The following is a 16694-nucleotide window of genomic DNA, read 5'->3' on the forward strand; positions in this document are numbered from 1 at the left end:
AAACGACAAATATATAATATATAAATTGAAATTACCTGAAAATAAAATGTTTCTTAACAAATGTGTTATCTAACTGGAATTAGTTATTACATTTTGAAGATAAAATGCGTGTGGCTTTGTGATACCAAGCCCTAAAAGAAGAAAATAAAGTGTACCCCTGAATTTAATTTTTCTCTTTGTATAAGGTTTTTATTATATTTTCTCTTTCTGATAAAAGTATGGAATTGTAATGGTCATTTGTTATATAATGCCCAAGCTGTTTAATACATGCTTTTAGTTAAATACTTTGATGTAGTTTTGTAACATAAGTTTTTCGTTGGAATTATTTTCATATCTAAGAGTAACATATATATCAAGAGTTTTGATGTTAATATCTGACGGGTAAAATTGTACTGTGGATAATTTGTGCATTTAACATTGGCAACACTTAATCGGCTGGCTTATAGCGTTATATGAATACTACAGTTGACTGTACAGGTAACAGTAAGGTGGGTCAGGACGGTCATGTCAGTTTAGTTCAGTTCTGTTCAAGTTCAAGTTAAACAGAGGAGATGGATTCGCTTTGAAAACATAAATCTTGTTTATTCAAATTAGAAAAATATAGACCAAGCAATAAAAATACTAGCCTTCTAAGACTTTGCTTACTGTAAAAGGAATTAAGCTGAATATTGTTTGATACATTTAATCATTACATTATTTGCTAACTAATATCAAAATCAATATTTACTAATTGACGGTTAATAACTATAATATATATTCCAAATTTAAATGTTGAAAAGTTATTTCACTTAGGCACGTACAGTAAAATTTGTTTCTAACATGAAAAACCCATTTTGGATCAACTTTATTCTAACCATTCTTCTAGGAACGTGCATTAACTTAGGTAAGTCTAAACTTCTTCCTACTTCACTTATAAGGTTTGTGTGTGATAATCTTTCAATTCGCACAACACATACAGACACACACATATAATTATTTACTTACACTAACAGTTACACAATTTCCTGTTGAAAAACAGACACTTGGTACATTAGTCTGCAGTATGATAAGCAGCCACAACCACAATCCAATCAACATTAGAACAATAAAATTAAAATGCTGTCAGACATGTTTATCCGGTAAATATTAAGCTCAGCGACTACCGCTCCAATCGTCGTAATTTTTTGCATACTAACGCAGGTTAACGTAATTTCACCGAAAACAATAGTCCCGATTATCGCTAACGTATAAAAACCAGTTTTTCGGCAGTAAAATGTTGGCAATACAAAACACATAAATAACGAGATTTTCGACTATCAAACTAAAAACAATGGCCGACCATGGTCGTTTTGATGAGTTGACAGTAGTCACGTGACAAACAGGAAAGTTTCCGATTGGCCGGGCGGGTCACGTGACCTATAGGACGGCTTCGATTGACCGCCAGACGTAAACAAACAAACCCACATGGACAAGGAATAATTAGTGAAGTTATTGACATGGCGTGCGATGGTTCTTGTCACACGCTAAAAAGACCCTAGCTTGCGTATTCAAAACTCAGATCACGCGATGCTTGCCCGCTGCGCAGCGCTTTGCGCTGCTTGCTCTTTTAGAAAAAAAATTAACTCGAGCTTGCAAAGTCCAAGCCCAGATCACGCCATGACTGCTTACACACACAAAACTCAGACAGAACTAACGTAGGTTTCATTACAAGCAAAAGGTAACCGGCGCGTGTTTATCACTGATAAGATAAGACGAGTTTATACTAGAAGTAGTACCTGGACTACTGCCCTATGAACTAATAAGACCAAAAAAACGAATAAATGCAATGTCAGTCAGGTTTTTTTTTAATTTTATTTTTTCCGTCATTTTTTTGGGGGGGGGGGAGTAAACAGCTACGGCGATAATCGGGATTATTTTTTTCGGTGAAATTACGTTAACCTGTGTTAGTATGCAAAAAATCACGGCGATTGGAGCGGTAGTCGCTGAGCTTAAGATTTACCGTTTATCCTATAAATTAATTGTTACAATTATGCTACTCAAAGTTAGTATAAATTAAAGTGTTATTACTTTATATAATCTAAAATACGTATATCTCTTGTGTAGCCTATATAAAGGGGAGACTTTAATAAGCGGCCTACACTTGTTATGCGATTGTTATTGTTGAACCATTCTATATATTATCTAAATTCGATATTATTATATATTAATTGTATGAAACAAGGGTAAATCTTAACCCTTATAACGTCAGTATATCTTTTTACGACTTCCAGCAAACGGCACAATAAAAAAAAAAAAAAATTTAAATTGTGTAAAGTTCATTTTTATTTTTAGCCTACTTTCTATAATTATGGTAAGTATAAAAAAGTAAAAATTTTAAAATTATAAAGTCACTGTACTCAGGATCGTCAATGTTACGAGATAAGTTTATGTTATTTATCACTAATAATGAACACGGTACTTTGGGATTATACCGACCACACTCAGACATGAATCGTTATTTGACATTTTGCTTCTACTTATTACTAGATTAGCGTAGAACAATATTTCGTCAATATAAAACAGGAATTGTCTTATCGCAAACCCCTCCCCATCCTCAGACAGAGGTCAAAGTCGAGCGGTCTAGTAGATAACGTGATTGCAGAGTCTCGCCGCCCGTTCAGCTGGTGCGTCGCTTTGTTGTACTTCCGTGTTTTACCTCTACATTTCTCCAAACACAAAAATTCAATAAAAACAAACATGATCAAACTAAAACTAAATTCTTTATTGAAAAAACACTCAAAATTTGTTTTTATTATTGATCATACTCCGCCACCCAAAATGCGAGTGCCATGCCTTCTCGCTGATTTCAACGAAAGAAAAACATCCCTCGAGATAGTACCTATCAGTAAAATAACAAATTCTAGAGGATCTGATCAGAAATATAAATTGAATTGTAATGGAAAGGCAATTATGTACCGCGCAAATCATGCAAATCATGTGATGCCGCGTGGCCTGTCGTAATCGGGATTCTCGAGAAAGATAAGATAACAGCGACAACAATACCTATCACAATGCCTGGAAATGCTTGTAAGTTTGTAATTTTGTAATTAAAGAGTTGTTTTTTCGTTCTATCATGTTTGTTTAGCTATAAATTTATATTTTTGTGTTCTTCATACTGGTGTGGTCGGTATAATCCCAAAGTACACTAAATAGGTGACACTAAACACTAAAAATGACACTAAAACACTAAATGAATACTAAAACTAAGATATCAATACTTTTAACAAATAAATAAAAACCATATTAACAGAAAACACAACGAAGGAAACCGACTCGGCGATGGTTAGACACGCACTACCTGAAGCCAAACTGCAAACAAAAGCGCGCGCGCTGTACGGCGTCTGTGCCGTGTGTCGGGGAGAGTGTCTAGACACTGCGTCTATTGTTTCAAACAATGTAACGCGACAGCTATATTTTGACGCTTGACATAGGTCAATAACCCACACACATGGTTGACGCATACCTTTAGTGACATTGATCGGATTTAAAAGGAACTTAAATTTCCTATAGACGCAGTTTAGTGTCGATGCGCCGTACCGCGTCTTTGCCGTTTGGAGATAGTTTGTCTATGCGCCATACGGCGTCTGTGACGTTATAAGGGTTAAGATCAGCGACTACCGCTCCGATCGCCGTAATTTTTTGCATACTAACACAGGTTAACGTAATTTCACCGAAAAAAATAGTCCCGATTATCGCCGTAGCCGTTTACTCCCCCCCCTCCAAAAAAACTTTGGAAAAAATAAAATTTAAAAAAAAACCTGATTGACATTGCATTTATTCGTTTTTTTGGTCTTATTAGTTTGTAGGGCAGTAGTCCAGGTAATAGTTCTAGTATAAACTCGTCTTATCTTATCAGTAATAAACGCGCGTTGCTTACCTTTTGCCTGTAATGAAACCTGCTTTAGTTTTGTGTGTGTAAGCAGTCATGCCGTGATCTGGGCTTGGACTTTGCAAGCTCGAGTTAATTTTTTCTTTAAAAGAGCATGCAGCGCGAAGCGCTGCGCAGCGGGTAAGCATCGCGTGATCTGAATTTTGAATAGGCAAGCTAGGGTCTTTTTAGCGTGTGACAAGAACCATCGCATGCCATGTCAATAACTTCACTAATTATTCCTTGTCCATGTGGGTTTGTTTGTTTACGTCTGGCGGTCAATCGAAGCCGTCCTATAGGTCACGTGACCCGCCCGGCCAATCAGAAACTTTCCTGTTTGTCATGTGACTACTGTCAACTCATCAAAACGACCATGGTCGGCCATTGTTTTTAGTTTGATAGTCGAAAATCTTGTTATTTATGTGTTTTGTATTGCCAAACTTTTACTGCCGAAAAACTGGTTTTTATATGTTAGCGATAATCGGGACTATTTTTTTCGGTGAAATTACGTTAACCTGTGTTAGTATGCAAAAAATTATGGCAATTGGAGCGGTAGTCGCTGATCTTAAGATTTACCGAAACAAGAATTATGATACATTAACAACAAGAATAATACATTACAATTTCTAATAACACAAATATTACAATAACATTACAAAATAAAAAATTCGGGTACGGTCCAATAAGCGGACCCGGTTTTTTATATTGAAGAATATAATCATCGATACCTAATATTCGCATATCGAATCATAGACTATCAATCGATATAAAAGTAATAACAATCATATGTTTAAATTAAAATGTGAATTTAATGATAACAAATAATAAATGAACATAACCAAAATCAGGGAAACTCATAACTTTAACTAAATGAAACAGAACGAAAACGTTTTTACTAAAGTTGTGTCCACCATTACCTTCTTTTTTTGCATCTGAAGACGACCATGTTAGCTCCTCTGACAGTTACATATTTTGTTACCTTTCCACAAATATCACATAATGGATTCTTAGGTACTAACCCAACATCCTGAAGCCATAAAAAACATATTTTATCGTCTTTTAAAGCAATTTCGTGAAGCTTCCTAAGATTGACGGCCATTTTAATACACAATGTTACGTGAAATTTAAAATATTACCTTAATTGTATTATTTGAAAGTGTTTACAGCTGTTCATATAGATTATTTAAGTTGTTAAAAATAATTCATCAGTATCGATTGATTATATCGATGGTTATGATTAAGTAATATCGCTTGCCAATTTCGATATAAAAAACCGGGTCCGCTTATTGGACCCTACCCAAAAATTCAACTATGGACTATGCCTACATATAATAAATATGTTGCAATATTTATAGATCGTGCTGATAACAGTGAACAACCAATTTTGTGAAGGCTGTAGCCAAACCCACATGGATATATAGACAATTATCACTTAATTTCCTCATATTCATCGTCATTTTCTAATTCTCAAAATTTTTTTACCTCTTGCTGTGAATTGTTTACATCATAAATGACTGTAACTAATAGGTATGAATCATATGTGTTGTTCAATAATTTGTAATATTGATTTATTCATTTGGATAAAAACCATTTGATAAAACAACCAAATTAAGAGTGTAGGCCGCTTATTAAAGTCTACCCCATATAAAAATATAGATTCACTATATACAATCTACAACATAATTCAGTTTTACATTATTGTTCTGAAATAATTCAAACAAAGTTAAATTGTGTATAGTTTAGAATAATGATTGCTATAAATACTATATATATATATATATATATATATATATATATATATATATATAGCCTATAATGGAAAATAATGTTAAATTTCAAACCTATTACAAAGTACCGTGTTGATGTATTACGTTCCAGTAACGTTACCAGCCAATCCAATTTCGCTATTAGCATCATGCTGTTACTAAGTTGCAAGTATACTAGGAGTAAATCTACATGTGTGGGTATATTTAATATATATACCCACTTGTACAAAAATTTAACTAACTCACTACAATGTAGTGTTTAGACTGATAGAATAATAAAATTATAAACAGGTTACCTCAATTTTCACTCTACTATACAATTATTGGGTACTACTCAGTCCTTATGTACTATTTGTTATTACTATACATATGCATGATATGTACCTACATAGAACTGCGGGGTGGCACCACTGAACAGGGTAAACATGTCTGATAGTATTTAAATCATTCTGATTGAGGATTCGATATTATCGATCACTTGAGTGTTGGATGCATATTATACTGCAGCCACAAGGTGTCAGACACATTTATCCTTCAAAATAGTAAAAAGTAAGTTAATGTTATAAAATGTAAAAAACAAATCAGTGTAACATCTAAATCAGCATGCCAACACTCCAGGAAGGTCATGCAACTCGGCCCTGCATCAATTGGTATGCAGGATTGAGAAGATGCTGGTAGCAAAAGAGGTAGCCATAGGTGTCTTTTTGGACATTGAATGAGCCTTTGACAAAACGGGCGCTCAGGCAATTATCAATGCGGTATCCAGATGTGGTATTGATGGTCAAAAATGTGACTGGATAAGGGCCTTTGTCATAGACAGGGTGGTTGTTACCACCCTTATGGGAGCAAGTGTCAGTGCAAGAACTATGATGGGCTGTCGACAGGGCGGCGTCCTTTCTCCTCTCTTGTGGAACCTAGTTTTGGACGACCTGCTAATGTCTTTGAACAGTAGCGGTGTCTTTGCACAGGAGTACGCAGATGATATTGTTATTCTTGTGTGTGGCAAGTTCAACACAACAGTCACGAGACTGAACAATGCTGGTCTAAACATGGTGGGAAACTGGTGTGATGGGGTGGGCCTTACTGTCAACTCCACCAAGGCTACTGTGGTTGCCTGTACCAGGAGGCGTCAGATGGAGGGTATTGGTCCATTTCTACTCAGAGGTTCTTCCACTGAGTTGACGTCCGGGGTCAAGTACCTGGGCGTGATCCTAGAAGGGTTCTAAACTGGGGACCTCATCTAGGAAGGGTCATCGCCAGAGGGAAATGGTCTTTAATTCAATGCAGACATGTGATAAGTGGGTCTTGGGGAATTAAGCTGAGGCTTTTCTACTGGCTTTATGTTTCTGTAGTCAGACCTGCACTAATGTATGGGGCTGTTGTCTGGTGGCCAAAAACGGAGGCCATGATGGCAATAGCTTGTCTGGCTGGCATCTAAAGGATGGCTTGCCTTGCTATCACTGGGACTTTTTCTAGTGCGCCAGGTGCAGCTCTAGACTGTTGCCTCAACCTCGCCCCCTGGACATTGTCATTCGGGCTATGGCTAGGAGGAGTGCCTACTGTCTTCAGCAAGCTGGACTCTGGTCGGGCTGCAGCAGTGGGCACTGTAGAATTAGCATGCTGATTCAGGGGGATGCTCTGGACATGATCTCTGATCATGCCACAAATGTTTTCCTTTGACAAACCCTTTAGGATTGTGATACCTCCTAGGGACAATTGGTCGGAGGGAAGGAAACCTTTTCCACCAGTGGAGCTTGAATGGCTTACAGACGGCTCTAAAACAAAAAGCGGCACAGGCACTGGAATTGTGGGGGTGAGATCACGCAGGGAGCTGTTGGTCTCTATGAGTCCTTATCCTACAGTTTTTCAGGTGGAGGTCGCAGCCATTATGGATTGTGCTCGTGAGAATCTTCGGCTGCGATAGGTGTAAGACGATCAATATTTTCACGGATAGTCAGGCAGCACTGATGGCGCTGGACTCTTGTGTGTTTAAATCCAAACTTGTCTGGGATTGCTATCAAGTCATTTCTTCCCTTGCCAGAATCAACAATGTGACTGTTTGTTGGGTTCCTGGTAATAAGAGGATCCCTGGGAATGAAAGAGCTGATGCCCTGGACAACCGGGGCTCAGCGTCAATTATGACAGGCCCTCAACCGTTCTGCGGTATTCCAAGGTGTGAATCCTTTGGTGCTCTCTTGAAATGGGTTCGTGCTGAACATGAGAGAAGGTGGAGGTTGCATCCGGACATGAGAATGAGCAGAATGGTATTACAGTCACCTTCCTCCAGAGTGGCGTCTGACCTTCTCTCACTAAATAGATCAATGTCTTCTCGGGTTATAGATCTGATCTAGGACATGGTCACTTGAGGAAGCATCTTCACAGAGTCAGCATCCTTCAGGAGAATGTGTGATGAGTAGGATGAAACTGTCAAACACTTGCTCTTTGATTGTTCTACAATAGCAAGGGAGTGGTATGCCACTTTGGTAATTTGGACAAGGGTGGTGAATTTCCCCAGGAGAACCTGATAGGTTGTTTTCGGTGGTTTGTGGAACTGCTGAAATCATAGAATGGTAGGCCTCATGGTGTGCTTCTGGGCTGTGCAAAAGGCCCTTGAGGCTGAAGTGCATGGCAGTAGGCCACCCTATAGAAGAAAAAGAAGAACATTTAGTAACATTTTATTATTTTGAAGGATAAACGTTTTTGACACCTTGTGACACAAATAAAACGTACATTGCCATTGCACTTGTGGCCTTTACTCAAATATCATATACAAGATTTTACTTTGTTTTAATTCATTTGGAACAATAGTGTTGAACCTAATTATGTTGTAGGCTTTTAAGATTGTATATAGTAAAGCTATATTTTTATAACCATGCAAAACAAACCTCTCTAAAAAATTATTGCCAATCTGCAATAATATTTCTGCACTTACTGATGATGTCAAAAGTACATTAATTTATTAGAAAGTTATAGATAGTTGGTTGCAACTAAAATAGTACATGATTGTTAATATATTCATTTTAAAACCAAATTTAGAGTGTAACTTTTGTAATTTTGAACAATACTGTTGTTCTGTAAAATAAAAAACTGGTAATTATTAATTATGAATATCTATAGGTCAAATATTTTTATACTCAATATTTTTTATATTTCTAATTAATAGTTAATTTGATTATTGTGGTGGCCCTGTCATCTACATTGTTGTATGGTCAAGTAACGCTAGTCTATGTCACTGCCAGATGTGAGTAGCTAAGACGTTGAGCGAGTTGGGATCAGTAACTGCTCCAATAACTGATAACTCTTGTATCTGCCAGTAGTAGCCTGTAATTACATCGCTTCCGCTGAAGTCAGTTGCATCTTTCAATTTATTTATATGTTCCTATATTTTTGCTGGTTTGAGTAATTTAATAACATTTACAAGTGCTTAAGTGATCTGATCTTGTACCGAGGTACTATCTCGAGCAGTAATGGGGTACCTAACCAGGGGGAGGGTGAATATAAATTGGGCACTTTCCTAATGGTTATTGAAATACCAAAAACAAGGGTATGTTTAGTTTTTGAGCTTAACCCTTTTTTATTTTGATAAAGTACGGTACTGAAAGAACAAGATTGAAATACAGTCTTATGAACACTTAAACTAACATTAGAAACAATAATTATCCTTCAAAATAAAAATGTAAACAATATATCCATGTACAGTATTTATAATTGTTTGTTCTGATATTATCATTCTTATATGGTTTTTAATGGTTAATTTTATCTTAGTTTTTAAAAGGAAAACTCTTTTTCTTGTTTAATATACTGAAGTATGTTTAAGGGTTTTAAAGACAAACAAAAGAAGAATTTTCTTGGACCCTTTGTGATAGCTAAGCAAAATATACAAAATTTCAATATTTTAAAATATACTCAATTTATTTTCAAGTGATTTCCTAATGCACAATCAAACCCCATGGTTATATGTACTGTCATTAAACTCTATCTTGTCTATACAAAAAAATTACTATATATTTTGTCCTGTAAAATTATATGAATTATTTCATACCTTTTATAACTGTGTGTAATAATAATTATTGCAGCCTCCTATGTCTCTTGTTTTTTGCCTTAATAACAAGGCTATTCATACATGTCTTAACATATAAATGTGTTTTAATTTTTTATATTATGTGGTTGATTTGTAATTGTACTTAAATGTCTCAGAAAACTGAGTATCTAAGAAACTCAACAGATTGTAAACAAACTTTTTACGTTCAACCCAACAAAGTAGGTAACCTTATTACATTAAATGTTACCAAATTTTGTTATTATGCCACATGTCAAAAGCCTGTATTCAGTTTGTTTACAAATTTGTTTATTCTACTATTTTTTCGTTGCCATTATGGTTAAACATGAGAGCAATGTAAAAATGTTCGCTCAGCTAAATCAATTTGGAGTGACATGCAAATGTTGCACAACATCGACGTTGCTTACATAGAGAAGCTTCATGTACAGTTTCAAGTCTATAGGTCAATTCGTTCTCAAGATTTTGTGTGGACAGACAAAAATATTTTCCAACCCCTCGAGTGATAGGCTTTGCTCAATCAATTACGTTAATAGTTGGCTTTTATTTATGATTAAAAAATTCAAATACTTTAACAAAATCTTCGGTTTTAGTACTTGAAAATAGCAACTAAGATGTGAGAACAGAGGGGATTGCAATTTTCATGGTAAGAATATGTTATTATTTGTTTTAATTTCATTATTACTATCTTGCCTGTTGCTTGGCTAACACCTTTGATTAAATTAGCTGTGTAACTAATATAATCAAAGCTAAATTCACTTAACTGTAATGTAACTTTAACTTGTTTTAAGACAGAGGGAACAATCCAGAATTAACTAATATAAATCTATTTTTATAATTACTTTCATTTTCAAAAGAACAGAAAATGAACATACTTGTCAAACAGTAGATCTATCTCGAAGTGGAAGTTAGAGATCAGTAACGTTAAAAAAATTATTATTGTATTAAAGCATAAGCTGATGCAAATATCTGTCACCATTTCTGTCTGATTTTACTCAAATGCTTTCCATCTGTTCTTTTTAGGTGAGACATCTGGTGAACCAGAATGGTCAAACACATACGTTGTGAAAGGTATGTTGTACATTCCATACGCCGAGCTGAGTGAACCGATTGCTGCTTGGTACGACTCCAACCTAGGCTCAAGCAGGATCGACTACTATGGTGGTAAGTCTTTTTAATGTCTAGTGATAAAGGACCATTAATTCATATTTGTGAAAGGGTTATTACCATTCTTTGTTTTGTGATATGTAATAAAATCTTCATTGACTGACACATTATCTCACAAGCTGAAGAATAGGATTTTAAACTTTAGAATATGAAGTAACTATTTGTTGTGACTGAAGATATATCCTGATAGTATATATAGATCGCTTTTATTATACAAAGGGTTAAATTATAAAAATAATGAGTTCCAAATATAATGATCTAATTGTCAATATGATATGGAAATGAAAAATAAACTCTTTCAGGATCAAAAGAAGTTATCTATATTTTTTTCAAATTTCTTAATAGTATAAAGAGCAACTCAACAGAGTTAAAGGTAAAAAATTAATTGGATTTTTGAATATTGTGATACAAATTTTAAAATCAACTATGAAACAAGAATTGGTTTGAGAAAGGATATATATGAATAAAACTTAGATACATTTGGAGGAATTTAGCTGTGCTCGTGCAGCCCTAATACTACCCTTTCAAAAAACGAATGCTATCTGTGTGGCGGGTTGCGTTTACGTGCTAGCCGCTGAGATGAAGGCGCAAGAATCTTAACGACTTTCGATTTGCCGATTATTATTCACACATACGTTATTTTCAAAAACACGTTAAACAACAATATAACAACTGAAAAACAAGGATAAGTCCTATTAATGTTATTATTTGGTATTCTCTTATTATTTAATTTACAATCACTTCAATAATATTTAATTAATTAAAATGCCAGAATATAATTTTCTAATAACAAATGTTACTTACAATGATTGTTTTTTCATTGGAGTTCTTCAGTTCCACTCAAGTTGTCCTCCTCTTCTGGGTCACTGTCACTGCTGTCTGTATCCGAACCAACTGATATAATAAGGGATTCTATAATATTGTCAATCTGGGGTTCTGCGGCTGCATAGTCCCTTTCGATTTTCTCTACGTGCTTGCACTTTACTGACCACTCTTCTGCGTCCATACTTGATATCTTGTCTTCGCATAGAGCTTTAGCTTGATACATAGTGAAAGATGTATTTCTCATAACCACATGATGTTGACTTCGGTCCAAATTAACTCAATGGGATTGAGGTCTGGGTGGTAGGGCGGAAGTCGTAAGATGTCATGACCCTGTAGTTGAACAGTTTCGTCCAAGGCGTACCGGACATGCCTTGGTTTATATAGCTGCACAAGTTTGTAGAGTTCAGGATAAAAGGATATCGTCGCAGAATGGTATTCCGTTTTTTGAAAGTAACACCTTCATATCTTGCTTCCTACTTTTTGAAGTAGGAGCTTTATCAATTTGTATGTTATGGTAGGGCGCGTTATCGAATACTAGTACTGAATTTGGTTCTAAATTCAGTAACACTTTTTCCTTTATCCACTATGGTTGCTTGCTTTCCAACATGTATACATTGGGCAAGAACCCTTTCTCTCCATCCGCATGGATAATTATTAGTCTCTTGCCCTTGGAAATCGGCACGTGTAACCCTTCATTTGAGCCATTTGACCAAGTTTGGTTAGATACGTGAGACGATAGTATATAAGATTCGTCTAAATAAATTATGGGGCGTCCTTGCTCCCTGTAATTTTTCAACGCTCTCAAGTATGTTATCCTCTTCTCTCGGATTTCTGGCTTTTTAATTAATAATTTCCTATTTTTTGCCGTCCTTCTCCAAGTAAATTCCAGGTCCTTTAATACCCACCTAAAACTTTTCTCACAACCCTGGAAATATATTTTGTCCCTTAGCGCCTCCCTCAAAAGTTTTGCAGTCGGTATTAGATGTTCTTTAACATGGAAATTGTCAACTATTCTACGTCGTTGATGGATTTTGTTTGGTGTAGTAAAACTTGCCTCACACATGTTACTAACCTTCAACTTGTTAAGTTAACTGTTTATTTTAGTTACAACTCGCTATGACACTCCAGTTGCTGCATCAGTTCTTTGGCGAGCCTTTGACAACGGAATTTTAACAGTTTGATGGTCTGCCTCTTCCTTCATAAATGTATAAACATTACTCACAATTTCGCGAGCCTGACTATGAATAGGCTTTTGACTTTTGACTTTAACTCAACAGACATTATCGGTAAAAGCGAAGCACAAGCTACACTCAGCACTGTCACAAAACAGACTGATTGTGGCGAGTGCGATGAGTTATTTGGGCCAATACGATTCCTAAAAGGAGGGTTTTAACCATGAGTCAAAGGAAATGTTTTCGGGACGCAGCGCATAATGCTACCCCGCCACCCCTCCCATCACCACACACTCCAGGTCACACGCACAGCTAAAGTCCTCGAACTGTACCATCAACTCGTGTTTAAAAAAAAAATTGGTTAAATTAAACTAATTATGATTTGTTGTCGCTTATTTCGAAAAGCAAGAGATGTTCATAAGCCTGGTAACAAGGGTTTATTCAGACAAAATTGTGAGGTGGAAAGAGAGTAAAAAATTAAGTAGTACTGTGCAAACACCTTACAATAATTGATTTAAATATTACTATAATTTGTACGTAATTGAGATAGATAGTAATGAATGAGACAAAGCTTAAAAATATTTACTGTATGCCAAATTAACATATTATTAAGTAATTTCTCATATCTCCAAAATAGATCAAAATCTTAAATCTTAAGATTTTGGATTGTTTATTATATGGCAATGTAATAGTGTATGTATAGCTTAGCATTAATGAAATCAATTTGTGTGAAGTATTTTTAGAGAAATGGTTATTGCTTATAACATTATATTTATTTTACTTGTAACCAGGGTATATATTTATTATATGGCAATGTAATTGTGTATGTATAGCTTAGCAGTAATGAAATCCATTTGTGTGAAAAATTAAGTTTTTTTTAGAAAAAATTCATATTTATTTTACTTTTAACCAGGGTATATAACTCCCCAATTTAATTATGAGTACGTCCAAATTTATTGTTATAAAATTAATTATACCCTTCTTGAACTAGACTAAAAGTAAACTGAGTCATCAGAGAGTTTCATTTTCTTTACCATACATACTATAGTTAGTCAATTACACAATCTGCCAAAGCTTCTCGACTCAGTCCCAGACTTGTTGCCAATATCAGGAATAGAAATTTCCGATTTGTCTAGTCAATGGGTCACGGCTATGATAGTTTTGAATTAAGATAATCTCAAGATTATCTGATTTGGTCCCCAGCTCGTGAAGCTTATATTTAGTCTGTGGATTCTTTTAGCTCTGAACTAATGATCTATGAAATCCTGAGGTCTTGAACCACATCTAAGTAAGAAAGGAGAGTGGTTTTAGCAATCATTACATGATGTAAAAAAATGTAATACTTTTGGTTCTCAAATGCGATTTCAATACATCATTTATTTTATTTAAAATAGGTTTTAGAAATATTTGAAACATATTTTGCTGAAATTCCTTTAAATTATATTTTTACCCTCTAAATCCAGTAATCTCCGAAGAAATCTAGTGATAAGACAACCCTACTCGAGAGTTCTCTCACTATCTGAAAGGCTTCTGACAGTATTTTTTTTTTTTTTTTTCACTAAAATTTTTGATCTTTGTTGATTATGTTGTACCTTAAATCGGTTTCATGGAGGCAAGAGTTCTAGGTTCCAAGGTACTCAGTCGATAAATGAGAAAGGTTTGTGTACAGAGTGTCGTAAGTAACTGATGTTTGGCTTCCATATGGGAATGTAGTCGATCGAAATTCCGAAGTATGGAATTGTGGATTTACAATTAAGATTAAATATTATATCTGTGCTTCTCCTTTTTTGGTAGTATAAACAATCAGGGCCATTATTTTTTCATTTAGAACTAAATACTCTTTGACAGTAACAAATGCTCTTCTGTGTTAATTGTCAGTTGCAGTAAACCCAATACTATTTAGAAGTATTTAGTTTTTACAAATCTTCTTTTTCATAATTTGAAATACGTAGTTGGCAATAAAAGAGATTTAAAGGTCTAATTCCTTTTATGTACTTGAGCTACATTTACCATACTGCAATTTCAATCAAGTACCATAACACTGAGCAGTATAATGTGATATCGCTTATAAGATGTAAACCTCCAAGAGCACAACACAATGCAGCTGCATGCTCTCACTGTCTATCTGGGAAAGTAAGTTGCACAGACAGTGCAATTTTGTGCTGTCATATCTGTGGCAGTGGATTTTGGTTCAAAGCTAGTCAATCGCACTGATAATTTTATCCATTTGAACCCTATTTTGAAACTATTGTTAACATATTTAGGGGTTAAAACAATTTTAATAGAATTGACATGTTTCATGCTTCAAAATCTTATGTTTTAAATTGTGTAGTCAAAATGTCTTTCTGGTTTGATCAACTTCTTCCAGTAGTAAGATCGGGATTTAAAATACAAAGCATTTGTGTATGTAGAACGAAATGCGGTACCCTGATGTCAATGGAAATTGAGTGACCTACTCAGTTTATCAATAGAAAATATTCTTTGTCCATAAAGGTCGAGATTAGAATTTTTATCATTACAGTACTGAATGTACCAGATACATAGTTATCATAGATTATTTATGTATTTCTTGTCATTTAAAAACTATATCTTGATTAATGTTGTCTTAGTAATAACAGCAGTGTCATTTGTATATATTATATTCTAAGTATTGTGAAAAATCATTAGTTAAAAGCAAGCCTCTAGGTCCTGGGAACAGTTCAAATTTTACTTTGTGAAATGTTCTGTTGTTCACAAATTGTAGAGCTTACTACCAGCTGTTTCGTGTTACTGGAGTAGCTCATGAACTACTCTGTTTTCTTGCCACCAATTCCTAACGACTGGCATTTAGTATTGTAGACTGGTGTTTACATATGATCCAGACAGTCCAAAGCCATACTGAAGTCAATAATGTTTGTAATTATGCAACCTTCTTCCAGTTTGTCAGTGATCATTTTGATCAGTTTTATGACTGCTGCTGTTGTTGATCTGTACTTGAAGTAACGAGTTTGTTGTGATCCAGGAGGCCTAATATTTATTTCAGGATAATTCTTTTAAGTAAGAGAAGATTGATACCAGTGAAGTATACTAACTGATTGATCCAGTAGTATGTCCATTTTACATTTTTTTGATAAATTTAGCAGTTTTTAATCAGTTTGGAAATATTCCTTGATAGAGAGAGCATGGGATCAGACCATTTGTCATCTGTTCATATTGATTAATCCTTGATACTTTTACAATTATTGATATTTTTAGTGTAAGGAGACCTGGCCAACACAACAATATAACATATTTAATGTATGTTCCAGGAATGGTGAAGACTTATCAGTTGAGCACTGAGACACAGTTTGGCATTTCCCGCAAGCTCGCCCCGATGACAACGGAAACCGAACTGAATACCATAAAGTGCTTCCAAGTTAATGGCACCCAGAAAGACAAGATTAGGATACAGAGTGTTTTGCCTGATCTTACTGGCTTTGAGGTAAAAAATATCAGTACCGATCATTGGTTCTCAGATAATATTGGTTTCTATACAATTTGGAAAAAAGCAGAACCTGAGCTAAATAAGTTTAAAAATTGTTTTTTGTTAAGTTTAAGATTGGCATCAGCCATTCATTCATTTTAGCTACTGATCAGTTATTTCAATAAGATAGTTCTTACCTACAAATCATAGAGAGAAGATTCTCAAGTTGATTTAATCTGAGGTAAAAAACATTGCATCTGGTATCTTCCAAGAGTCATAGTGAACACTTCAGTTGTATTAAGTGGCTAATTATTAATTGCTCTGAATGGCAGTATATACAGAGTGAGTTGTGAAGCATGACAGTTTTCTTTGTCATTGT

The 16694-nt window shown here is 35.0% G+C and overlaps 1 protein-coding gene across 1 annotated transcript in view; it reads left to right on the plus strand.

Moving 5' to 3' along the window:
• The first annotated feature begins 453 nt into the window (after positions 1-453).
• LOC124368790 (digestive cysteine proteinase 1) overlaps positions 454-16694 on the plus strand; it is a 58389-nt gene continuing 42148 nt past the window's right edge. Inside the window, exons 1-3 of the mRNA XM_046826167.1 lie at positions 454-883; positions 10733-10873; positions 16161-16333. Coding sequence (XP_046682123.1) covers positions 820-883; positions 10733-10873; positions 16161-16333 — 378 coding nt within the window. The 5' untranslated portion in view covers positions 454-819. The remainder of the gene's footprint in view (positions 884-10732; positions 10874-16160; positions 16334-16694) is intronic.

Source organism: Homalodisca vitripennis, chromosome 1 (assembly GCF_021130785.1).
Source record: "Homalodisca vitripennis isolate AUS2020 chromosome 1, UT_GWSS_2.1, whole genome shotgun sequence".
Lineage (NCBI taxonomy): Eukaryota > Metazoa > Arthropoda > Insecta > Hemiptera > Cicadellidae > Homalodisca > Homalodisca vitripennis.